This window comes from Equus caballus, chromosome 8 (assembly GCF_041296265.1).
Source record: "Equus caballus isolate H_3958 breed thoroughbred chromosome 8, TB-T2T, whole genome shotgun sequence".
In the NCBI taxonomy this organism is placed as follows: Eukaryota; Metazoa; Chordata; class Mammalia; order Perissodactyla; family Equidae; genus Equus; species Equus caballus.
The window spans coordinates 26,434,986-26,461,362 of NC_091691.1; the positions used below are offsets into that span (position 1 = coordinate 26,434,986).

Consider the following 26,377-nt stretch of genomic DNA (forward strand, 5'->3'; position numbering starts at 1 on the left):
GGGCGCCAGGAGCAAGAATCTGCAGAGGAAAAGGAACAGGGCGGCTGCGCCCCTGTGACCACAGGTCACCCCACCCCAAGCCTCTCACTCATGCAACTCCTCCTCTCCTCCTCCTCTCCATCACCACCATCATCACCATCATCACCGCTATCACCACCACCACCACCATCACATCACCACCATCACCACCATCACATCACCACCATCACCACCACCATCACCACCATCACCACCATCAGATCACCACCATCACCATCATCACCATCACATCACCACAGTCACCACCATCACCACCACCATCACCACCATCACCACCATCAGATCACCACCGTCACCACCATCATGACCATCACATCACCACCATGACCATCATCACCACCTCTGATACTGGCTGAGCGCTCCTACGTCACGTGCCAGGCACAGAGCCGAGATCTTCCCCGGGACTGACGCACCCAAACCCCCCACAGGCCACGACCACCATCCCTTTTTCTCAGGCGGGAACCCGCAGCTGGGCTGTCAGCCTGCAATCTCACAATTAGGGAGCGGGGAGGTGGGCGTCCTGAGGGCAGCGGCCGACAACTGTTCTGATCAAGTCCAGAGCATGTGTTTTTCCTTTTGTTGTTCATGTTTTGGTGTCACACCCAAGAATCCACTGCCACAGCCAAGGTCACCCGGAGTCTCCCGGTGGGGTTTTTCTAGGAATTTCACAGTTTTAGCTCTGATGTTAAGGTCTCTGACTCACTTCGAGTTAATACTGTGCTAATTCTGCGAGCTGTCCCTGTGCTATGTGTTGAAGAGGCCGTCCCTTCTCCCTGAGCGGGAAAGTCAGCTTGCCCCAGACGTGAGGGTCCTTTCCGGCTCTCTCCTCCGCTCCACTGAGAATCAGGCCGCTTGGATTACGGAGCTTTGTAATATGTCTGAAATCGGGACGTGTGTGTCGTCCACGCGGCTGTTCTTTTTCGAGACGGCCCTGGCTGCTCAGAGTCCCGGACCATCCCACATGAACGCTGGGGCCAGCATGCAGCGACTGCGTGAGCACCCACCGTATGGCAGGTGTCGCCTGAGCACAGTGCATGCAGCCTCTTTCAACAGCCCAACGAGGCGGGTGTTAATATTATCCCCACCGAACAGAAGGGGAAACTGAGGCCAGAAGGCAAATGATTCGCCTTGATCGCCCAGTAGAGCCAGGATTTGAACCCCTGCGGCCCTGCCAGGCACGGCATGATGCGGCTTGCAGCAGGGAGGCATCAAGATGGGGTGCCCGGGATGCCCCCAAACCTATGGGAGGAGCCTCCAGCCGAGGGGCAGTGAGAAAGCAGGGCAGCGTCGGGGAGGGTGCTGGGGCCAGCCGGCCGGGGAGCTGCCCACCGCGGTGACCTGGGACCTGGCGCCCTCCCCGCCCTCAGCGAGCCCGCGGCCCCCCGCAGGCCTCGGCGCTGAGCCCAGGGATGCTCTCCCAGGCGGCCGTGCTGAGAGTGGGGCTCCCAGCTCCTCGCGCCGTGGGGTCTGACGGCAAGAGGGGGACGGCGCTGGGCTCTCCAGCCGCCGTCCTGACAGGGCAACGTGGGGGCGGGGGTGGGGGGGGCGCGGTGCAGTCCAGGAAAAGGCCAGACAGAAAAACGAGAAACTAGGAGGTGCGACACGAGGGGGTGGGCTGACCTTCAGCTCCTCTAACAAAATAAGTAAGTAAAAAGGAAGGCGGGGACAACGTGCAAAAGCCCACAATGCTGAAAACACGAAAATACCGCTGTGATAGATTGAAGAGAGACCCCCAGGAAGACACGTGCACATCCCGACTCCTGACCCTGTAATGGTGGCCTGATCTGAAAGGGCTTTTTCAGATGTAATTAAGGGTCAGGAGACGGGTCATCCCACAGGAGATGAGAGTCACCGTGAGAGGGGAGAAGGGAAAGGCAGGGTGGGGAGGGGACAGAGGGGAGGGACGCAGCCACAGTGAGGGCTGTCCAGGGCCCCGGAGGAGAGGGGGCAGGAAGGACCCTCCTCGACAGGCCCGGAGGGAGGCGGCCCTGCCCACACCTTGACGTTGGACATCTGGCTTCCAGGCCTGTAAGAGAGACGTTTCTGTCATTTTAAGGCCCCTGACTCGGGGTCGTGTGTCAGAGCAGCCCCAGGAGGCAAACGCTGCCACGCTCAGGCCACCTCGCCTGCCCTTGTCCAGCCCATCCCGCGAGGCTGCGCCACATCACACATGCTCCCGTCGCCAGGGACCCTGCAGCATCCGCTCAATCCTCACCAGGACCCCCCATTTCAGAGGCAAGGGAAGCAAGGCCGGGGGAGAGTGCTCCCCCAGATCACATGCAGCACAGCCTCACACCCGGCCCCCAGCGTGGCCCCGCAGGGCGGGCTCAGCTCCCCAAGGAAGGCCGGCGGCCGGGGGGCCATGTGGGGGCAGGGCAGGGCGCCCGCTGGGGAGAGGCCTCAGCTCTGGGGGTCGGGGGGCACTGAGCCGGGTCCCAGGACCCTAGGGAGTGGGTCCCCCTCCCGCTCTGAGGCAGCTGACTCGCGGGGGGTGGGGACATGCTGACCTGAGGTCTGGGCCCCTCGACTCAGCCCCCTGCCAGGCCTCGCTGGGACCTTGGGACACAGGGCGTTGGGCTCATGATGACGTGTAGTGGGACCGAGACAATCAGCCCCATGGTTGTGGACTCGTTTTCACGGGGCCTCTCCCATGATGGGCTCCGTGTGGCTGCAGCGCCACCCAAATTCCTGAGACGTCTCCAGTTCCTCGTCCCCAAATACACCCAACTCAAGGGAGCGGAGGAGCACCAGCGATTTCTGAAGAACTTCCACGGGTCCCAGCGCCACCCAGCAGCCGCAGGGTCCTTCTGAGACGTACACCAGACGCCGGCGAGCCCCGCTGGCAGGCCCCCGGGACGGCCCTGTGGCCTCGCTGGACACTCACTGTGTGTTTCCAGGTGTGAGAACAGAGCCATCCTCAGCCCAGGACATGAGCCGGAGCGTTGGGTGGAGGGATCGGGTGTCACCCGCTTCCTATCAGGCCAACAGAACTCTCTGCGCCACACGCACACCCACATGCGCACACACACATACATGAGCACCCACATGTGCACACACATGTGTGCACCCACATGCATGTGTGCACATGTCAACACGTGTGCAACACATGCATACAAACGTACACACATGTGCGCACGCACGCTCGCACACACACTCGCGTACGCACACACGCACACACACAAAGAACTGTTAACTGCCACCAGTTCGAGACCGTGTTCACTGCACTCCATCACGCTTCCTGCATGACTGTCAAATTTTCTAAGTAACTAAAAATTCTTATAATAAAGACTTTGTATTCTTTACTAAGAATACATTCATTCGGAGTAAATGAAGTGTCCCACTGTGTTTACAATACAATCTAAACACTCTGTCCTAGCTTGAGGGCAGACGGCTCTAATTTCACGGTAGCCACAACCCTCGTGCGCGGTACCCAGACCTTCCGGCTGCATTCATCCCATCCCGTTACCCCAGGCTGGTTCCTGCCTCAAGGTCTTCACACAGGCCTGCCCTCTGCCTGACACTCTGAATTCCAGATCGTCACACGGCCAGTCCTTTCTTGTCATTCCTCCTCAGTACAGAGGTCACCACCCCGGGGACGTGCAGGCTGTCCCCACCCCTCTGCACAGCACTTCTCACTGTGTCTGCCCCTCAGCACGGCATAGCCAGGCCTGTGGCAGGTCCGCGGAAGATATTTCTTAACTCGATGAATGAGCTGGGACACCCAGTCTCACAAACCCCATCCACCCCTCTGCCCAGTCAATCTGGGGGTCTGAGGAAGCAGAGGAAGAAAGGCTGGGAAGCCCGATACCCCTCACCCCACAGGGCCCTGGGGTCCAGAGCGCCGCCACGCAGCCTCCCAGTTGCCCAGCATCTGGGCAAGTGTCTCTGCCCTCTGAGGGCCCAGCTGAGGCCTGGGGCCAGAGCAGGGCGGGTTCAGAAACTGGTTAAGAGGGACCCTGCCCTCAAGTGGTCCAGTCGGAGCTTTGGGAGGTAGTCTGCGAACGGGCAGCTGTCTCCGGCTCTAGAAGACTCAACCAGCTGCAGGAGTTCAGGCCCCACGGGGAAGCCAGTCTGCCAGTGTACTAACACACAGAGCTGGGAAAGGCTGCATAGACACAGAGGTGAAACCTGATCGAGCCACTCCTGAACTCCACCCAACAGACTTCTCCAGCTACACAAATTTCTTTACCGTTTAAGCCCACCTGAGCCAGCTCTTCCTCCCCTTGCAGCTGAAAGAATACTGACAGGAACACCCCCTGTCACTTGGCCCTGACGTCCCAGCAAATCAGCGATGCAAACGGCTCCCGTAACCATGACTCCAGGATCCCTCCCTCGTGCTCTCCTAGCCTGGGCTGCGAGGCCAGCGTGCGCAGAGGGAGGCAGGAGTAGCACCCCAAGCCGTTTTGACGCAGCCCCTGTCCGCTGGTGCAGGCAGGGGGCCTCAACGCTTCCCTGCACCCACACCTTCCTGGCCTGGATGTGGGCACGGCAGGCCAGGAGGGCCTCATTTAAGGGCAGCCCCAGCCCCCCACCCACCCAGGTCCCCGTTTGTTCCGACAAACCTCTCTCTCCACCTGGAAAGCGACAAGGGGGCCTCTGATGAGGAACCCGCTTTCCCAGCCTACGTCCTGCCTTCTCCCCTTCCGGGCGGAGAGGAGGCGGAATCCGGGCCTGGTCCCAGGCCTCCGCGGGCCACATGGACATTCAGTCACTCAGTGGGCCGCGGGCACGTGGTCCCGCGGGGCACGCAGTGCACAGGTCAGGCAGCCAGCACTCACCCATTGCTTGCGAGCGTGGTTCCTCCTCTTGAAATACAGGATGAGCTTCTTCCGCATGGCCTGGTTTCTAGGCGGGACAGCAGAGGGCGGTCAGCAACGCACGGCAGGTGGCCCCCCTGGCTCTCCTCCCGCTGAGAGCGAGCCCCAGTTCACCCCCATCTGGTCCTCGGCGGGAAAGAGACCCCGCAGCCCCAGAGCGAGATCTGCCCAGTGCAGCCTGCCCCTCCCTGCGGCAGGCAGTGCCGGCACCAGGTGTCCGAGCCAGGCCGGCTGGCACCCCCTGGCCCGCTGCCCCCCACCTCAGGCCCCTTGCCGTTTCCTGAGGGAGGTGGGCGTCCTCACACCCGGCCCCATCCAGGAAGGCACCGCACCCACACCCCCTCCTCCTCAGGAGGGAAGGGCTGCCGGGAGCAGCGGACAGCGTCCTCCTGGGACCCCAGGGACACCCGACAGGCTCAGAGGCCCAGCCACACCCCACAATCCCCCAGGGAAAGGCCACACCCACTTCTGGGGGCCGCGGGGGTGACGCTTGCTCCGGGGTCCTGCTGCCTCACGTCGGCCGGGCCTCCCCACCTCGAGGCCTCGATACTGACATCGGCCTCCCCCACCCGGAGCAGGGTGGGCCCCAGGGGTCCTTAGTCACACAGGTGGAGACCAGAGCCCCTCGTTCCACCACAGGGGTCTCTGAGCAAATCTCAGACGGTCTTGCAGCCTCAGTTTCCCCATCCAAAACATAGGAACAACAGCACAATGCTTTCATCTCCTCAGCCAACAAACACTGACCGAGTGCCTACTTTGTGTCAGACATTGTTCCAGGCGATGGGGACACAGCCGTGAGCAAGACAACAAAGAAGATAATCAGCACCATGCTGGATTTGAGAATTTCAGTGGGGTGGGGACAGTGACGGGGTAGGAGGGCAGGTACTCAGAGGTGCAGAAGAGTCTCTCAGAGACGGCCTTGGGCCGAGATCTATATCACCAGAAGGACCAGCTATGAAAAGATCCAGAGGGAAGGGCACTCTGGGCTGAGGGCACGGCAGGTGCAAAGGCCCTGAGGCAGGAACAAACTGGGAGTAACTGAAGAACAGAGAGAAGAAGGCCCGCGTGGCTGGAGGGTATGGGGGAAGCCCAGAGCGCAGGGGGAGAGGACACGAGCAGGATGGAGGGACGCTGTACAGGGCCTGGTCGGTTGGACACAGTCAAGGGTTTGGACTGAAAGAGAGACGGACAGCTGAGTCGGCCAAGCAGCAATGAGAGCCCAGAGCGACGGGCCTGGAGCAGCGAGGTCTTGGTTTCTCCCTTACAAGGAGCCAGTTCTCCCTGCAGGCGCGGCTGGTTCCAGAGCCGGGGCAGGAACCGCACAAGAGCCAGACCATCTTCAAGTACTAAAGTGCCAAGAGGAAAAGAGCATCGGGACACAGGACCCCCCGACCCCAGGTGCCCCAGCGGGACGACGCGAGCGGCAAAACGGAGAAGAGAGGGTTAGAGCCGAAGGAACAAAATAGGCACCGTGAGTCCGCGCCCACGTAAATAAACGACTGAGGAAACCAAGCAGGCGGGAGAGGGACGGACGCTGCGCACAGAGCTCCAGGCAGCAAGCGCAGGAGGCCCCGGGGGACAGCACGGGGCCAGCGCTGCATGCGGGCTCCACACACGCGGCTGAAACCTACGGGCGACACTTGGAGGAGAAGCAGGGAACCTGCGTAGCCTCGCGGCACTTTCCCTCAGATGTTTACCAACGATCGTGGCGGGTTAACTCGCATCCACACACTCTCTGCCGTTCCTCCTCCAGGAGGTGGCGCTGAGCCCCCTCCCCTCCCCTCCCCTCCCCTCCCCTCCCCTCCCCTCCCCTCGACAGCAGGCTGGAGTGCGGACTCGCTTCTCTTGCGCAGAGGACGGCCGAGAAGGAGAGCGGCCGAGGGAGGACAAACAAGGCAGACCCCACCCTCATCCACGGAGCCGGGCGGTCACACCCGGCCCGTGGGCGTCAGGCGCTCCTGACCGAGGCGATGGGAGGGGCGCCTCGCTCCCCTCTGTGGGACTCTTCCCCGAGATCCACAGGCCCAGTGTCCTCATGAGGTGACATCAGACAAACCCACATTGAGGGACATTCTACAGACTCCCTGACCAGTGCTCTTCAAAAGCATCAGGGCCAGGAAAGACAAGGAGAGAGGAGGAACCGTCACAGACTGGGGACCAAGGAGACACGAGGACGAAGCGCCATGCGGAACTGGGATCGACCTCGGGCCAGAAGACAGACACTAGTGGGAACCGGGATGACCCACAGACAGTCTGCCGCCAGCTGGGAGCGCGGTCACGGCCTCCGCGGTCTCCCCGTGTGACGAGCGCACCAGCGGCGCAGACGTCCGCGTCAGGGGACACGGGAATTCTCTGCACGACCTTTGTGACCCTTCTGTGAATCCAGCCAGTTTAAAATAGATAGTTAAAAACGGCGGGCCGCGCTCCGTCTTGAAAGGCTACGGGGAGGCTCGAGCAGAGGCCACTCCAGAGCGGAAGGGGGCCTGGTGCACGCCATGCGGTGAGACGTGTCCCAACCCCAAAAAGAGGTTGGAGTCCCGACCCCCAGCTCCTCAGAATGTGACCTTGTGAGAAATCGGGGCTTGACAGAGGTCCTCAAATGAGAATTAGGTTGTTAGGGTGGCCCTCACCCCGTGTGGCCAGGTCCTCAGAGGAGGAAAGTCTGGACGTGGGGACAGACACACACAGAGAGAGACGACACGAGAGACACGGTGAGGAGGCCCGTGCAGGGAGCAGGGGCGAGGAGCCCACGGCCGAGGAACGCCAGGGAGGCCGCGACACGTGCACGGAGGCAGGGGGACGCTCCCCGGAGCCTGCAGAGACGAAGGCCCCGCCGATGCCCCGCTGCCTGCTTCCAGCCGCCATGCCCATGAGGACCACTGCAGCTCTCGGCTTCCCGGCCGCCCTCGGATAACGGCCATCACCGACCGGCCAGGCCGCAGGAGCAGAGTCCCGCGGGGCAGAGGGGATGTGTGCGGCCACCTCTCCATCAGGGCCAGGGCCGGGCATGGACGCTCCCGGGCCGATCCGGGTTGGCTTCCAAAGTAAGCAGGAGCCTGGCACCCGGAGGCATCTGCCCACGGCCAACAGGACAAATGTCGAGGCCACGGGCTGCGAGCGGGAGCAGTCAGCCACCCGGAGCCAGCCGGAGCGTGCTGCTTGGACTGCCGCAGGATCTAAAACAGCAGAACTCACTGCCAGCATTGAAAACCAGAAGCTGTTGCATAACAAGCTGAACTTACAGCTTCTCTTGAAAAATCCGGGGGTCTGGCCACATTCTCTCAAGGCCACAGACTGGGAACTGAGGCCCAACTGTCTCTTTAGAAGGGCGATGAGCTCGCCATTCTCCACAGTCCCCACCACTCCCTACTGCCTCCCAGCAGCCCAGCCCACTCTAACTTTCCTTCCCGCCCCAGAAGCAGCATCTGGGTTTGCGATCCCCTAGACATCAGACTTGGGGTGTCCACTTGCTCAACATTCTTCCAGTAAACATTTCCTGAGTATTCATTTCGTCCCAAGTGGTGTTTTGGTATCAGAGATGCAACAGCTTACTGCAAATCTCTTATGCTGAGATTTTGTCCAGCAAAAATAAGGGACAGTCTCACAGGACTCTGGAAGGGCTGACGGACCAGCACAGGATGAGCTCGCCAGTGGAGGCGCTCACGGCGTGCAAAGCACATCTACAGCCTCCTGGAGAAGTCGGGGTTGGAAAAAGCACAGCCGTGAGGAGCCCTCGGCCTCGCTGCCTGACCCCGGACCGCAGACGAGCAACAAGGAAATACAAACACTGTGGCCGTTCGTTTGAGGAGAGCCTCCCAGGGCCTGGCCCTGGGGCTTCTGGGGTTCTGGAAAAGGAAAGCTTGGGGCAATCAGGGGAGGCTTCCTGGAAGAAGGGAGGTTTGAGCTGAGGCCTGGGAGAAGCAGAGGAGTGGGCAAGCAGAGGGAAACAAGGAGAGCGCTGGGTACAGGGGCGTGGCAGTGACGGGGAATTCGGAGGGGAAAGGAGGGGCATCCAGAGAGAGCACTGGGTGCAGGGGCCTTGAGGCCCTGGGAGGAGGCTGCCACATGGGGTGACTGAGGCGGAAGCCAAGCACTGCCCCAGTGCGCTCCCGGGAGACCAGCTGACGCCGGCACAGCACCAGGGGCCACCCCACCTCAGCAGGGCAACAGGGGGCAGGTACCGAGGACCTTGGAGAGGAAACAGGGTGCGTTGCAGGTCGGGCTGGCCTGGAGTTTGGCTGTGTGACCCTGGGGAAGTCACTTAATGTCTCTGAACCTCCAAAACAGGACACAAAGACCAGTGAGCAGAACCCAGCCTAGCAGTACCCCCTTTCTGCCTGCACAGCCCGGGGCCACCGGCTCCAGTCAGCCGGCACCTAAGGAGGCGGGAGAGACAGACATCAGGCTGCGGGACAGGAAGGACAGGCGAGGGAGAGAACACAGGGGACCAGCCGCCTTCCGGTCAAGGAGAGTGGGGACCCGGCCGGGGCTGCCCACAGGCCGGCCACGCGGACCACACGGGAGCAGTGGCGGCTCCCTGACCCCTCCCTGAAGCCCCTGGGGCTTCCCGACCCACCACCCCAACAGGCCCTGACCTGACGGAGCCCCGCTGCCCCACCCCCCACCCCCCTGCCTGCAGCCTGAGCTCTGAGGACCATGGGCACCTGGGCTTGGAGCCACAGCAAGCCCCCCAGAGCAGGGCGCCGGCCCGCAGCTCCCCACGCGCCAGGTGGCGGGGGCAGGGAGGTGGGAACAGGTGACAGCGACACGGCCGCAGGAAGCCAAGCGTGAAATTGACTGTCACTCCGCGTCCCCACAGACGCAGAGAAATTAAAGCGACAGGCCAGGCCTGCGGGGCGCAGCCTGCACCTGGCGGCAATCACAGCCACGGGCGGAGGGGGGACTGGGCCAGGGGCGGGGGCGGTGCAGCAAGGGGGGAGCCGGCAGCCGCTTTGCCCCCTGAGAGCAGGACGCCCAGCTGCCCGGCCCCATCCGTCCCACTGTCCTCACAAGCTGTCAATGCGTCACCGACGTCTGTGTTTACTGCCTGCACCACCGGCGTGGCAGGCCCGTCACTGCCGTCTCCCAGGGCCCAGAGTGCTGCCCGGCACGTAGCGGGCGCTCACGGGATACTGGTTCAGTGACCGAATGAATGAACGAATGAACAAATGAACCAATGGGCAATAACCTGGTCCCTGCAGACAACGTAAACAGAATCAAAGCCACATGCCGCTCCTCCGGGCCGACGCTGAGCTCGGTGCCTCGGGGGCAGGAACTCACTGACGCTCAGCGGCCCCAGGAGACAGCAGCTGTAACTATCCCCATGTCACGGGGGAAACTGAGGCACTGAGCGTCAGTGACTACCCACACGGCAGATGCTCACGGCTCCCAACCCGCCCCCGTGCCCTCAGCTCCCACCTCAGGAATCGGCGTCCCCGTCCCACAGCTGCCCAGGCCCCCGGCCCTCCACACCATCCCCCCCTGCAGCTCCCGTGGGGCCGGGGTCCGCCTGCGCCCCCACCACAGTTTGCCTGGACAGCTGCTGCGACCTCCGTCAAGGCCTCCCGACCCATCCTCCCTCCCGGCAGCCACCAGAGCGAGCTTTTACCACAAGTCGGAGCACATCACGTCCCAGCAGAAACCTCACCACTGGCTCCCTTTGCATGTAAATAAAACCCGCCCCCTTCCCAGCCCTGGCTGCCCCTTCCTCAGCCTCGCCGACCCCCTCGGGCCACGCTGGCCTTCTCTGTGATCCCACCGGCACAGTCCAGCCCCAGGGCCTTTGCACTGCCTGTTCCACAGGCCTGGGAGGCCCACATGGCCGGCTGGCACGCAGCCCCCAAGGGTCCGCTCAACTGTCAGGCCTGCCCTGATCCCCGGGGTGAACAGCACCCTCACTTTCTCTCCCATCACCCCATTTCCCCTCGTCATTGCATTTTCTAAAACGAACGTCTGCAAACTTAACGATGATCACACTGAAATTAAAGATACAGAAGTAATCCTGATTTTAGTGGAAAACTGGGAAAAAAATTAAAAACTTTTAAGGACGAATCAGTTGAAATAATTTACTTACGCATCTATGTTTCTAACGTAAAAGTGACCACTTACCACAGAAGGAACCTTAAAAGGACTCATCTCCGGGATCTAAACTGAAACACGTTCCCGTGCGGGTCAGATTCGGAGCACGCCCCATGGGGGTCACCCCTCAGCCGACACGCGCTCCGGGAGACCCGAGCCGCCTCTGACGGCGGCCACAGGAGGAGGAACCGGGCGCGGCCCCAACAGCGGACAGCGGTACTCCACTCAAATGGAGAGGCCGCAGCATCTTCACGCCAATGTTACTCAAATGGACCGCTTTCCCCTTTTTATCTGGATTCTATGGTTGTTTTTACAACCTGGAACCATGCACATCCTTCAGCTTAAAACATTACTCACTTTCAGTGATAAAACGTACGTCAAACTCTCAGTGTAATGATGCTGCTACCAAAACTGTTACGTCAAAGGGAAAAACACCACCGGGTTCATCAAAGCACAGAGAGCTCCGGGTGGCTGGCGACATGGCCGTCCTGTTCGCTGACATTCTCCTGTTTATTTGACTCACTTACTTTTGTCTCCACGGCCAGAGAACACCTGAGCCAGGTACGGGTCTGTCCTGTTCACAGCTGACAAAAGCACGGGCCGCACGGGACAGCAACACCCCAGCTGCACCAGCGCCCCTGCCGGTCACGCGCCGAGAGTGACCGCCAGTGAGGCAGCTGGCAGCTGCACCTGGGCCCACCCGGGCCGAAGACCTCGCTGGCAACAAGATGGTCCAGGTGGCTCCTTCAGCCACTGGGAGCTGCAGCGGGGGGCCGTGCTGGTCACCAGGGCTTGGGCCAGTCGTCACTCAAATCCAGAAACAACAATACAAGCGACCTCCTGGCCAACTAGTCCAGCACCAGCAGATGCTTGACAACCATCAGGAGGTCTGCATGCCTCCAAGGATGGGGAGCTCACTACTGCATGTATACCCTGCAATTCTACGCAGGGAAGCTCGATTAGGCCAGGCTGGACCGCTCACTGGACCAGCTAAGTACCGCCCTCCGAGGTCACACAAAATACCTGCGCCATCTCACAACGATGAACTTTGAACAGTTCAAAGACTGTGACCCCAAACAGTCCATCTCCAACCTAACACCCCCAGAGTACTCAAGGCCACACGTTCCTCAAGGGACAAGGTCTGCAGTCCCTTTTACCTTTTGGGATCCTGGAAAACAACATGAGGTAATATCTCCTCCTCAGGCAAGGAGGCTATGCTCCCATTAATGCATCCCAAGAAAAACCAGGCCCCGTTCTGGAAGCCCCATCTCAGTGCCTTGCTCCCAGCTTGAAGACACAAAGTCACCAGCCTCCAGCACAGCCCTGGTGCCCCGGCTATGCCAGCTCGGGCCACACACACTGCATGTGGCACTTAACTGATATATTTTTCACTCCTAGCATCCAATTGGGCAAAGGTCCCATCAACTGGGATTCATCACACTGGCCACCTCCAAGGCTTCTAGGTCTGGATTAACGCTCCCAGCAGCTCCCCACTGGGCTGTGCCACAGATGGACACTCCCAAAGATGCTCACATCAGAGCCCCAACCACAGGGCCCGTGCCAGCCCCGGGGCCGCCCCCCATCATCTCCAGCCCACGCTCCCAGCAGCAGCTTCTTCCTGCTCAAACAGGAGGAGGGGTTGCGTCCCCGCCTCCGTCTCCCCAGGGCTGTGCGTGCACGTCCTCACCACCCTCTCCAGCCCGAGGTGTGTTTCCTGAAGTCTGGGGCCCCTCCCAGGACTCTCCCACCCGGGCCTGCTCTGAGCCCACTCGAGGCCCCATCCTGCCCCTCTGGCACCTGGCCCGGGGGGGGGCACCGATGGAGCTGAGAACTGGCATCCCACCCAGGCCCCCGGTCGCGCGTGCACATGGCGCCGGGCGAGTACTCACATTTTGATGTTCTCATGGTACTGCTTGGTGTCGGAGGGCTGGTTGTACAGGGGCTGTGGAGGGAGACAGAGGGAAGGACGTCAGAGCCCGGCCGGGGCTGGGGGCAGCTGGTGCAGCCGGGCCAGCCACTGCCCCACTCAGAGCCCAGCGCCTGGGGCTCCAGCCCTGGGCCACCTCGGCCGTGCTGCCCAAGGCCCTGGCAGAGACAGCCATGCGCTGGTGTGAGAACCCGCAGCCGGCAGGCGTGAAGTGGGACGGAACCGGCCGGGAACAGGCTGTAATTCTGTGGCACAGCCGTGGGCACACGACCCCCCACCGAGCTGCTGGCGCCTCTGCAGGGTCCCAGGCAGCACTGGGCCAGGCATCAGGGCGAGCCCAAGGGGTCAGCAGGACCTCGATCAAGGAGAGCCGCCTCACCTCTCAGTGTCCAACCACCGCGAGATGCCGCGTCCCCACCAATCGGCGGGAGACAAAAGCAGGTACCGCTGGGCGTCAGTGCGGACGGGCGACGGGGGGCTGGCGCATGGCCGACGCAAACGGTCCCCGTGCTCCGGACAGCCATGAAGTGACACCCGTCAAGGATGGAGATGTGTGTGCCCTACGACCCTGTCCCTCCCGCGGTGCCCCAGAAACGCCCGGGTGAGTGTCCACCAGGAGACAGACGCGCGGTGTCCATGCGCAGGACGTGCAAAAGCACCGCGCCACAAGCGAGCTGGACGTCCACCGTGGGAAGGACGGGCGTGGACAGGACCCGCCAACACCACACCTCCCCACAGTCGCGAGGACGAGGGCACGACCTGCGCTCCCAGCATGGTCCCACCACGGCACGGCCCCTGCGTCTCGGGCTGAGTGACCCCAGCCCCTGCACCCCAGGTCCCATCTGTACACGGGGCTGAACTCATGGCGGAGACGGACGAGGGAAGGCGCGCAGACTGCCCCCCGCGTCTCTGAAGGAAGGGCCAGTGTGGTTCGCGCCAGCAGGGCACCCCGACCGTACCCACGGCACCCGCCCTTCCTGCCTCCCCGTGGCCGCTGCTCCCGCTCTGGAGAGGGGACACGTGTCACGTAATGAAAACAGAGGCCTGGGGACGCGGCTGCAACTCTGCTTCTCTCGTTCGCCTGCCCGTGAAGAGCACGAGGCTGGCCGGCCGGGGGCAGACACGATGTGGGGACAGCAGCGCCGTCCCAGCCGAGGCCCAGCCAGAGCCACCGGCCAACAACCCAGCTGACCACGCCTGTGACTGCTGCCCTCGTGGCAGGTTGTGGCTTCAGGCCCCTGAACGTAAGGCCGGTTGTCACCCAGCACAGCTGACTGACACGAGCGTCAGCCCACTTCCCAGCCGGGAAAACCGAGCCCGAGGGGTGAGACGCTCGCCACGGCCGCTCGGGGTGAGTGGGACGAACACCCGCCTCTCGACCCGGCCCCGCAGGAGGGTCCGCTCCCCCTCGGCGCCCCCCCCCCCGCGTCTCCCTCCGAGTGTCTGCGTCCTCCCGGCGTCGCCCTCTGTCCCTCTCCCCCATCGTCCCTCGCTCTCTCACGCGCCCACGCCCGCAGCGGAGCCGCGGGGCAGCCACGGATGACCGCGGAAGGCCAGGCACAGAGCGTGAGGGGCGAGCCGCCCCTAAGGACGAGGCGTGCAGTCCCAAAGCCTCAGGGCAGGGCCCGGGGCGAGCGTGAGGCTCCGTGGGATCTTCTCCCTGGGAGGGCGCTGGACACGTCTCCTGACACCACCGGCGTCCTGCAGCCCCAGCTGACGGCCCAGCCTGCGCCGGGCGGGGGCCGGCCTCCCCCGTGTGGACAGGGCGGGTCCTCGAGGAGCTGCCGCCACTGCCCCGGGTGGTCAAGGGGCCCAGGGCCAGGCAGCACAGGCAGCCTTGGCCGATGACAACGTCACCTCTCTCCCGGGGTCCCCAGATTCCCTTGTGGCATTTCCCCATCGGGCCCGGGCAATTCTAGGCTCCAAGTTCAGCTCCCCAGGGGACGGAGACGTCACCCCAGGGCTGGCACAGGCCGCCTCTCCCCACACCAGGGCAGGCTGCCCTTCCGAGCTGCTTGGCCCCAGGCTTCACCAGGAGAACCAGAGAGCCCCCAGTCCGACTCATGGCATAGCCTCCTGACCTGGGGACATGGCTGTGGACGGCTGGGTGCCCCCATCTCAGGGCAGCGGCCACAAGGTGCCCCAGCCCATCAAGAACCACACGTCCTGCCTGACCCTGGCTGGCCCTGCAGCAGGTCCTTCGAGTCCCCGACGTGGACACGGCCTAACGGGTCAGTGTCCGGGAACAGACAGCCGATGTCCGTGCCGGCGCCTCCCTGGCCGGCCGTGTGACCTCGACGTGTGCCACGGACACGCTGGCCTCAGTCCTCTCATCGGGGAACGGGCACAGAGCAAACAGCACCCACCTCACGGGGCCCATGAGAAGCCCAGGAAACGGCAGACGTGGTGACCGCTCTGCCTCCTTTCAGTTTTAAAGACAGCGAATGGCAACGTCTCCACAGCCAAGGGCGGCACCCCGGGGGTGAAGCACGGGCAGGGCCGTCTGCGTCCACAAGGCAGGACAGGCCGGGAAAGGGGAGACCGCCCTCCAGGAGGGCAGTGGGCCCCAGACAGCCTCTGACCCGCCAAACCTGCAGGGAGGGAACCACTGCCACCTGCGGCCGCCTGCCCCGTGGGACACGGCAGGGATGGGCACCTGCCCCTCGAGGGCCTTCAGTGCGGGCCCCTCAGTAAAGGGCCGGAAGGACACAGAGAAACTGTGGGGTCTGCTGTCCCCTGGGAGGCACTGGCCCTCAGGGAGAACGGAGACCGGGGGATGGAGACCCTGCCCAGGAGGCTGCTTGTTCGCACGGCGACAGTCCTGGGCAGCCACCTGGGAGGCCCAGGCCGGGATGGGGACGGGCAGGGACTGGGTCACATCCGTGGTCAGAGCTGTTGGGAGGGGGGCAGGGCGTGAGGGAACCCCTAACGCACCTCCTCGCCACCACAGGGGGCACAAGGCCCCCTCCGTCCTGGAGGCCAGTCCCCATACGGCGGCCGTGAGGCGACCTCCGCCTCCCCCCACAGCAGCCAGTGGGCAAGGCTCTCCCCGCCCTGCTGCCGGGGGCACCAGCTAGGAGGGAAACCCCCCAGAGAGCCCAAGGAGCAGGGCGGGGGCCCCGGCCTGTCGTTCCCCCATGCCTCCACTTCCTCCTCTAAAAACGGAGGGCAGCAAATCCATCGGGGGCAGAGAGCCTGGAAGGCGGCAGGCGCGCAGGACTGTGAAGCCCTGGGCAGAAGCGAGGAGCCCCAACGATGGAGGAAGACTGGGTCTCGCGGGGTCCCCTCGCCTGGCCTCAGCCACCCCGGTGCACGGTGCGGGAGGAGATGAAAGTTGGCCAGCCTCAACGCCTTAAAATAACACCTCCGAACAGGAAGGAAGCCAGGACGCGAAGCCACAGGCGCGAGGAGGGGCTGCTGCTGCCCACGCCCCTCGGGACGAGCCAGGCTGGCCCAGGTGCTGGTAGGACGGGGCTGACACCGCGTCCTGCTCAGAGCGGCCAATGTGCTTCCTTCCATCCTGTGCAGGCTCCCCCCAGGAAGTCACAGAGGTCCCCCTCTGCAGAACAGAGACCCCCAGGGCTCCCAATGGCGCGGCCCAGTGACCTGAGACCCTGAGCTCTGACTCCACCAGCCTGAAGCAGCCCCTGAAGAGGGTCACCTCTGAGCCACCTCCACTTGGAGGTCATCTTTGGCCACTTGAGCCTTGCGGTGACGAAGACAGAGAGCAGACCTGTGGAGAAGTGGCTGGCTGCAACCCCATGGGCTCAGCACACCTCCCTGCCCCATCTCCTGCTGTGTGACCCTGGGCAAGGCACTGCCCTCTCTGAGCCTCATCTAGAAAATCGACGGGGAACGCTTCTACGAGGCCTGACACGGCAGGTGCCCTGTCAAAGTGAGTCCCCTCCCCAGCTCCACTGCAGGCCACCAAGCCAAGAGCCTACGAACTTTAAGAGGACTCTGGTGACAGCCACACAGCCACCAGACACTCCAGACCTCGCCCTCCTATGCCACCAGCCTTGAGGGAGCCCCTGCTCTGAGACCCCTAAGCAGGGGACGACCCTCTCACCCCTGAAGACCCAGAAAAGGAATCGCTGGGATTCTGAGCCAGCAGATGCCCCCGCTCACAGGGACGCTGGGCCATTTCCTCACCGGCCTCCCTCGGGCCTCCAGACCTGGTGACCTCCATCCTCGCCCCCACAGGAGGCCCCCAGGACTGAGGAGGGCAGGCAAGGGCTCTGGGAACAGTTGGGTACCACCTCTAGTCCTGCCATCCCCACTGGCAAGAAGGGGAAACCGAGGCAAGCAGCAGCGTTCTCGTGGGGAGGGACAATGGTGCAGCCACTTGGGAAAACAGCCTGGGAATTTGAGAGGCTAAACACAGACTGAACACAACCCAGTAACCCCGTCCTGGTCCAGACCCACGAGAGACGGACACGCGGCCACACGGACACCCGCACGTCACTGTCGCAGCCACCTGACCTAGGACGGCCAAAGCAAAACAACCCGCCGTCCATCAGCGGACGAACGGACGCAGAGAGCGCGGTCCCTGCCACGGAGGGACAGGACTCAGGACAGGAAGGAATGCGGCCGGATGCCTGCTCCAGCCTGGAGGGACCTTGACCACATGCTGCTGAGGGAGAGGAGCTGACATGAAAGGCCACACGGCCTCTGACTCCACTGACACGCCACGTCCAGGACGGGCCACTCCAGACAGAAGGGAGACCAGTGGCTGGTCAGGGCGGGCAGGGGGAGGAGGAGATAAGGGGGTGACAGCTAAGGGGACAGAGTTCTTTTTGAGATGGTGCGATGTCCTAAAACTGACTGTGGAGATGGTCACACACATCTGTAAATAAACTAAAAACCCCTGAACTGTACACTTTAAATGGGTGAATTGTACGGCATGTGAGTTACATCTCAATGGAGCTGCTGACAAAAGAAAGGGGCTGCCAGAGACGGCCCAGGAAGCACGCCCCTCGGGGGGAGCAAGACCCAGGCTGGGAGCCTGCCCCCGACCCGTAGGCCCCCCACCTGTCTGGCTCTGCCCTCCAAGAGGACCAGAGGCCAAGAGAGGCCGGCCGCTCCCTGGTCCTCGGTGGCCCAGGCTGAGGAGCAGCCGTCGCTGCAGAGAAAGCTCCAGCGCCAACGGCCCCGCCTCCAACGCGTGCGCGATGGCCGGGAGCTTCCCACGACCTCGTCCCACGACCCTCGTGAGGAGCTGGCTCCCTGTCCACGGAGGGAGAAGCCCAGCCCGCCCGGGCCACGCAGCAGACCCTGGGGGAGCCGAGCTGACCACCAGGCTCCGGGGGCCCAAGGCTCGCTCTCTACCCCGGGGCAGGCGCGCCCACCCCAGACACCCGAGCACAGACCCTCACACCTGCCCCGTGTGCACTGCTCCCCGCCCCACCCCCACGCCACCCGCTCCCTGGGACACGGCCCGAGGGGCCGAGGCTTCTGCTCCAGAGTCTCTGGGACTCCAAAGCCACCAGCAGCAGTCTCCACGCTCTCCCGCCTCCCAGCTCTGGGAACACATCTGGGTGACGGGTGCCTGAGAGAGAAGAGGCCCAGGGTCTGCTCCCCGACTGCTGCTGACACGGCATCTTCCCGTCAGCAAGACAACAGTAATGATGATTAATAATAATAACAATAATAACCACAGCTAACGCTCAGCACTTACTCTCCATCAGACACTGTGTTTGATACTTTAAAAAATTAACATCGTCAATCTTCACTACAACCCAATAGGATACGCACTATTATTATTCCCATTTTACACGTAAGGAAATCAAGGCACAGAGAGGTTAAGAGACCTGCTCAGGATCACACAGCTATGAAGGGGCAGCAGATCCGGGAGCTGAACTCGGACCATGGCCCAGAGGATGGGCTTTCCCCACTGAGCCAGACCAGATGAGTCGGACTCGGTGTGTTGCTCTCCTCGCAGCCTGACTGGCTGGGCTTCAGGGGAGCAGCAGTGCCAACGGCCCCCCAACCCTGGGCCCCCACCCGGCCACCGCCCCCCCACCACCCGAGCTCTGCCTGGCTGTCTTATCAGGAGGGCGTGTTTCCTGCCTCCTCCGGGCAGTGGATGACTTCCTCCTTCCCCTCCACACCCACCTGCCGCCCTGCCCACCGCTCCGGCCGCCCCCTCCCGGCGCCCCCCTGCCCCCAGCTCACCAGCTCCACCTGGGGCCCCAGGCCTTCGAGAATCCGGTGCGCAGCCTCGGCCTTCTTCTGCAGAGTGATGGAGAAGAGGAATTAACACACACAGAGCACAGATTATGAACAGAGGGCTCCGAAGCGCAGGCAGCTGCCCGGCCCAGCACGCCAGGCCCGGCCGGGGGCGGGGAGGGGGCGCCCGGGTCCCCGCGCCCTCCCCAGGCTGGGAGCACACAGAGGGCCTCCACAGCGCCGCGGGCCCGGGCAGGCCCGCCAAGTTTCGATTCTAACAAACGCACCGTGTTCTCCGGGGCCTGCCCCCCGGCCCCCAGGCCCGACCCCCCCGGGGCCAGTGGTGTGGGCGCAGCTCCTGCCAGCCAGCCGACACCGCCAGGCCCAGGGTGGCTTCCTCTGCCTTGGAAGCTGGCCGGGTGTCGACAGTGACCTCAGAGCTGGTGCGGCCAGCGAGGGGGGCGGGGAGAGGGAGCCTCAGAGACACCCTTTCTAGGATTCCTGCATTTCACCATCACGTGACCGTTTCGGAGCCGCCTGGGGCCTCCCCACCTCCCTCCCCATCACAACACAGGACTTATTAGGAAAACAGGAACGTGTGGCAGAAAGAGCTCGGTGGCGGTGAATTCAACAGGCTGGCCCTCCAGCCCCAGCCCGGCCCCGCGGACCCCCAGCCGGGACCACGAGGGCCTGGTGACCATGAGGAGGCTGGGAGGGCAGCCTGGGCCGACTGGGGAGCGGGGGACAGGCAGCTCTGGAAGGTGCCTTGCGAGGGCCTTTGTGGGATCCGGGCCGCCGTGTGCGATGGAAAGCAGGGTGCTCTGGGCCTGGTTCGGGGGGGGGCCACTCGGTATGTGGTGTGGCTGGGAGGGCAGGCCATGCAAGTCACCACCCATCAGATCGGAACCACCCCCCAGTGACCTCCAAATCCAGACCCACTGGACGGGGGTGACCCAGAGCCCTGGGGAACGGGGCCGGCAGAAGAACTCGAGGCTCGCGATTCAGGTGTCACAGCAGGTGCCCCGCGCCAGCCTCACCCCCTCCCAGCCCCCGCGCCAGGCGGGGTATGTAGGTGGGCTCAAGCTGGCTCCTGGAACTAGCTCCGCCTGGAGCCCTGGGCCCAGCCCACCCGCGGACACAGCCATGCTCTCGGCCCCTCTGCGAAGATCCCGGCCCCCGAGACCAGCAGCCTCAGGGCACGGCCGGGGCCGGAAAACCAGGGAGCAAATCCTCACCACAGTGAGGCCCCACTTTGAGCCGAGCGCTGAGCACACGGCATACGCTATTAACACTGAAGTGGCATGTAAACCAAGCGTCAGGCAGATGCAAAACGTGGACAGTTTTACAGATGGTGAAACTGAGGCACAGAAAGAGGCCATGAGGAAGAAGTCCCGCTTCTGAGCTCCAGGTTCCAGGAGGGAGAAAGACAAGGGCCAGGTGCCACCCGGACAGTCACGCCCGACCACCCTGCCCCAGGGCATCTTGGAACAGGCATCAGCCGTGGGATAGAGAAGATGCGAGCATCCCCGAGCCACGTGAAGGACTGGGCATGTGGCGGGGAGGGGCCAGGGCCGCCCCCCAAACACCTCTTGAACACTCATCCGTTAAATGCCAGGACAAGACACAGAAGGAGTGAGACCCAGCCCCCGCCTGCAATAAGCCTGGCCTGGTGGGCAGTGGGTCCAGAGCAGCGATGGCAGATTAGCGTGCTCAGGCAGAGACAGGCACGCACAGCGTGAAATGGAGCGTGAGTCACTCTCTCTGGAAAGGTAACAGGAACGACACACAAGCTGGGTTTTGAAGAATGAATAGGAGTGTGTGTGCATTTGTGTGGCTGAGTAGGGGTCATTAGCAACTGCCCATCTAGATGAAGGAGTGCAGGGCTGGAGTGGCTGGGCCCTGGAAACGGCCACAGCAGATGGCTGGGCCTGGGTCTTGGATCTGGGCCTGGGTCCCTGGTGCGGGCTCCAGAAGCCTGTGTCCAACGCACCACGGCAGATTCCATCTTCAACCACATCCCCGCTGTCTCTGGAGCTGGTGCCCCCGCAGGCCCAACCCACTCCACGTCCAAGCCCCGCCGGACCCCGGGGCCTCTCAGGACGCAATGCAGATTGCAAAAGGCAACGCAGCTCCCATTTACCCAGAAGACACCTGTCCCGAAACAGCCCTGAAGATGCCGCCGCGAGGGAAAGAGGCCCATGGAGGCCGGGAGCAGGGCGCCACACAGCCTGCCTGGGTCAAGTCCGCAGGCCGCCCGCTAGGCGGGGCCAAGCCTCCCTCCCTGAGCCTCGGCCTCCTCACGGTCGGACCGCACAACAGCAGCTCTGCCAGGCGTGGCTCCTACAAGGACGAGTGAGCTGGCACATGCAAGCCCACGGCAGGACCCGGCACACAGTAGGGCTACATGAGGGCTGGCGTTACTGTCATCGCTGTCAATAAAAGCAAGGCCACGGCTTGCACCACGTGGGCCCCGCACGCGCAGGCCCTGCATTGGGCCCTCTGTGCTCCATGGGTTTGGATCCCTGCAAGAACCACATGGAAGATTCCAGCATCAGCCGAATTTACACGGGAGGAAGCCCAGGCTTGGGACATGTAGCCGGCCTGGAGCACTTGGGCTCGGGCAGCAGGTAAGGCTGGGAGCCTGTGGCCCTGGACCTGCACATGTGCATGCACACACACACAGACACATACGAGTGCGTGCACACACACACGCATGTGCACACATACACCTCATGTCTCCCGTGGAATTTCCTCTGCCTCGCCCCCATATCCCTGCTCCTGGCTTCATTCCCACCCCCCACCCCAAATTTTCTGGTCCAGGGTGCAGGGACGGGGGTGGGAATCTGTTTGTCCGTCCCTGGGGAGCTGGGGGCCTCCTGCCCATCCGGCCCCTCCCCCTCCACCAGGCCAACATCTGGGAGTCGGCTCTACTCTAACCCTCAGCAGCCCCTTTGCTGTCTGGGACTCAGTCTCCCCACCTGCAAAGTGGCCACGCTCCCCCAGGGTACCAGCCAACCAGGACTTTGAGGAGGATCTTCCGTAAGGAACAAAGTGACGTGCATGCTGTCACTTCTCTCTTACCATCCCTCTGCAGATGGAGAGCAGACAGCCCCCTGGAAAGGGCCGTGGTCGGGGAACACAGGCCACCAGTTCAGCCCCACAGCAGCTGCTCCCTCTCACCCCCTCGCTGACAGCTTCTTGCCACCCAAGAGCCAGGCAAGCTGCTCGCCAGGGTGCCCAGGCCCCCACGGTGCCCGAGGTCGCCCTGCTTGGCTCCCAGAGGACAAAGCCAGGAGCTCGAGCTGACGTGCAGGGGAGGGGGCAGCTGAGCTTCCCTGCGGCTTCCGCCCACCCCAGGGGCACTCCCCAGGCTCTGGGAGTCGGGCTGGGGTCCCACTCAAGAGACTGCCCTCCTCCTGCAGGAGACCCCAAGTCCACGTAGCCTCCTGATGGCAGAGAGCCCTGGGGCAGCGCTGGGGCACGACAGTCCCTGGTCACCTGGCAGACAGGCAGGTGCACACAGGCCCCAGGGACCCGTGCACCAAAGACTGGCCACATCTACAAAGACACACGTACACACGCGTGCCACACAGGCCAACTCGGAGCCACATGCACTCACGCAGCTCTACACAAGGCATGCACCCAAGTGGACACGTGCACATGCATGAAGTGTAAGTGCACAACCACACACATGCCCCATGCACGCCAACTTGCACACATGTGCACACCACCACTCATGTGCACCTACATGTCACACGGCTCCCAGGTGTGCCCACGAACACATGGGTATATAAATGCACAGATAACCACAGGTGTACCCCACACTCACTGACTCATACACACGTGCACACAGGCATCCGCAGGTCCACTCAAACACACGTACACACAGGTGCACAGATGTATAAACACACGAATAATCACGTGCCTGCACATGCTGACGACCACACACCCATGCACACAGCCAGTGACAGGTCCACAGTGTAGACACACACACACACACGTGCCCCACACAACTTGGCCTGTACATGTGTGTATTCACATCCATACGAGCACAGCCATCCATAGTTACACACACACACACTAACCACAGCTCTCCTCACAGGCAGGCGGACCAGCTCCTCACCCTGGCCAGCCCCCGCCGGCCCCCCACGGGGCCCCCACTCCTGCTCCTCAGCTGCCGCCTCTGGCCGAGCTCTGGGCCTCACCCTCCTGTCTGCAGAGTGGGAGCAGCATGCACCCGCCCAGAAGGCCCACAACCCCAGCATCTCGCTCCGGCCACACCACCCCCACCCTGAGTCCATCCAGGGGTTTGAGCCGCATCTCCCTGAGGTCCAGCCTCCTCGTCCACACGTGGAGCCTGACGCCCATCCAGAGCTCTCCCGGACGTGTGCTGACGGGGACAAGGAGGGAGGAGGATTCGTGGCTCCGCGTTCACAAATCCATGAGGCCGACATTCCTGTGTGCGGATGCGGAATCGGAGGAAGCCGGGACCCCAGGAGCCATCAGGAGCCAGCGTGGAGGCTGATGGAGGGCTTGGTGCAGGGGCCACCGCTCGCAGAGCCCCCATTACAACTCGGCCGGGGGAGGCCTGAAGCCGAGCCCTGCAAACAGGCCTTGGGGTGCCCAGGCCCCCGTGCTCGAGGGGATGCTCCACCATCGGGGGCGCAACTGAGGGCACTGGTCCTCTCCGTCCGCGCGGTCCTGATCGGTGCTCACGAGCTTCACCAGCAAGGCGCTTGGTCTGAGATGAGAAGGGGCTCGGCTCTTCCTCTGCGACCCCTCGTCACGCAGCTGCTGGGGCTCTGCCTCCCCAAATTCGGCTCCTCTCCAGCTCCTGACCCGGCCAGGTCCTCTCCACCAGGAACATCCGCCTACCCTTTCCCAAGAGCGCCCAATTTTGCAGACTGAGCTCAAACCCCGTGTCCTCCAGGAAGCCCACCTCGATTGCCCACTGCCCAGGATTCTCACAGTGTCCACGCCATGTGGGCTGTCCCTCATTTACACATCCCTCGCCAGCGCTGGTGCGTGAGTGCTCAAGGCGTGAGCGCCCTCCGCGACACCAGGCGCCCTCCTCCACCCCACCCGCCCTCTGAAGAGCAAAGGCAACCCCATCTGAAGGGGTCCCCGCCGCCGACGGCCCCCCACTGCTTCCAAGAAGCCTCTCCCAGTCCCCCCATTTCCGCCCTGCAGGGTCTCCTGCGCCACCATCTGTGCGCACCTGCCCGCCCCATGCGCGGGCAGCTCCGGGCAGCGGGGAGCCTGGCTCGGCGGCCCTCACCCCCGCGGGCTGGCGCCGCATCCAGGTGCCCCAGTGCAGGAGCCTGCGGGCGGGGCTGCGTTTCCCGGCTGGCGGCTGGCGCGGCATTTACAGACAGGCCCTTGGCAGCCGCCTCCCGGGAACCAGCGGGCAGGGAGGAGGATTAAAACCTAATCCTATTGATCCCGGGCGGGAAGTCCCGCTGCTCCTGCAAAGGCAGCTGAGGGCCCCGCCCACGCGGCCTCCAGCCCTGCGGAGAGGACCCCCACTCCCCTCACCCCACCCCCCCCCACCCCCCACCAGAGGGCTCTTCTGGGGAGGAGGGCCCCTCCCCTCTGCCATCCTCCATCTGCTCAACAAGCACTTAGTGAGCCCTACTGTGTGCGGGCTGTTCCTAGGGACACCGTGAGAACAAAAGGGATCAGGATCCCTGCCCTCCTGGAGCCACCGTTCACAAAAAAAAGAATAAACAAAACGGGAGTCACATCCTGTGGGAACAGGGCGAAGAGAAAATGAGAGCCAGGAAGAGGAGGAGAGGGGTGGCAAGGTTTTCAGGATTAAATAGAGGTCAAAACTGGTAAAAAAGGGACATTTTGAGCAAAGGGCTGAGGGATGGAGAGTGAGCCAGGTGGGAAAAGGAGACTCAGGTGGAGGGCACAGCCAGTGCAAAGGCCCTGGGGCAGGAGCACACCCGGGCGTCTGCCCCTGGGTGGGGTCAGGCAGGGAGAGAGGTGAGTGAAAGGAGAGATGGGGATCGGGGCCAATGAGGGGCAGAACTCCTCAGACCCCTGTGGGTGTGATTATGTCCCCTGACCAGGAAGTCAACGTGAGTGGGCTGGGGCCGAGGTCACTGCTACGTCCCCAGGGCCTGCAACAGTGGCAGGCCCAGAGCAGGTGTCCAACGACACGGCTGCTGAGTGAATGAATGAATGGACAGGACGAGTACGAGGTGACCAGCGGGGCAGGGGCCAGCTCTCAGAATCCCAGGAACCAGGTTGAGTCCTCACCTGCCACCCGCCAGCTGTGAAGCCTCAGGGAAACACCTTGAGCCTCAGTTTCCCCATCTGTAAATATATGTGGTGGGGGAGGTGGGAACCCCGGCAGGATGGAATCGGCATAAAGGCCACAGAGCCCCGAGCCTGCGGTGTGGGGCCAGAGATGGCAAAGCCAGCACACGCAACCCAATGTGGTCACCACCGGCCGGGGAGCACGGGCTGCAAGTCCTGGTCACCTCCACTCCTGGCCTCTGATCTAGTCCTCGGGGCAGGGTGGGTGTGGGACTGCCTCCCCGCTGACTCCAGGGGTGGGCCTAAGACCCAGCCCTGACCTATTCACGCACTCAAGCCCCTAGCCTCAGTACTGGCTGAGAAATGAGCACGTGACTCCAGCCAGCCCAAGAGAGCCAAGCCCAGGACTGCTGCTGAGACCCCTGCGCAGTGTCCCATCTGCTCTGGGAGGGTGAGTGGGCCTGAGCTGCTGGCCACAGTCTTTCTAGGTCCTGGGGAACCCTGCCTGAGAATGACACTGCCACGGAGAAAGCAGAGATGGGGACAGAGAACTCCCAAACAGCTTCACATGAGCGCCTGGATCCACCCATACCTGAAGTGAACTAACACCAACTTTCATTACAAGACTCAATAACCCCCTCTTGAGCCTCAACCAGTCTGAGCAGAGTTTTCATCTCCTGTTCTGAGAGTCTTGACTGGACCTCCCCCAGCACATCCCTTTGGACCTTACAAAGCCCTTCCAGCTTCCCTCTCAGCCATGTCAACTCTGGGACCTCAAGAGTGTGGCCGGGACCCAGGGCAACCACAGACCTGAACTGAAACAAAGCCCCAGCTCTCGGGGTGTGGGATGGACTGGAGTCCAAGCCCCCCACACACAGAAGCTGCAGAAAGCCGGACAGGAGGCGGGGGCTCTGGCAGGGAGACCACCCACTGAGAACCGGGAGGGGACTCAACTGCTGTTGGGGGAGGGGCAGGGCTGAGGCCAAGGACCAATGGGATCTGCAGCCACAGCTCTCTGGGGAGAACGTGGGACCTGGAGGGGGCCCCCCGTTACTGCGGAGACAACCCCAGGCTCATGGGCCGT

General features: G+C 63.0%; 1 protein-coding gene across 41 annotated transcripts in view; it reads right to left on the reverse strand.

The window, feature by feature from the left end:
- The window catches only part of NCOR2 (nuclear receptor corepressor 2), a 205,793-nt gene that overhangs the window by 93,059 nt on the left and 86,357 nt on the right, over positions 1-26,377 (reverse strand). For all 41 annotated transcript variants that reach the window (XM_070275478.1, XM_070275480.1, XM_070275487.1 and 38 more), the window contains 3 exons: positions 19,036-19,092; positions 12,824-12,876; positions 4,818-4,884 (listed from right to left, as the gene is read on the reverse strand). In XM_070275478.1, coding sequence (XP_070131579.1) covers positions 4,818-4,884; positions 12,824-12,876; positions 19,036-19,092 — 177 coding nt within the window. The remainder of the gene's footprint in view (positions 1-4,817; positions 4,885-12,823; positions 12,877-19,035; positions 19,093-26,377) is intronic.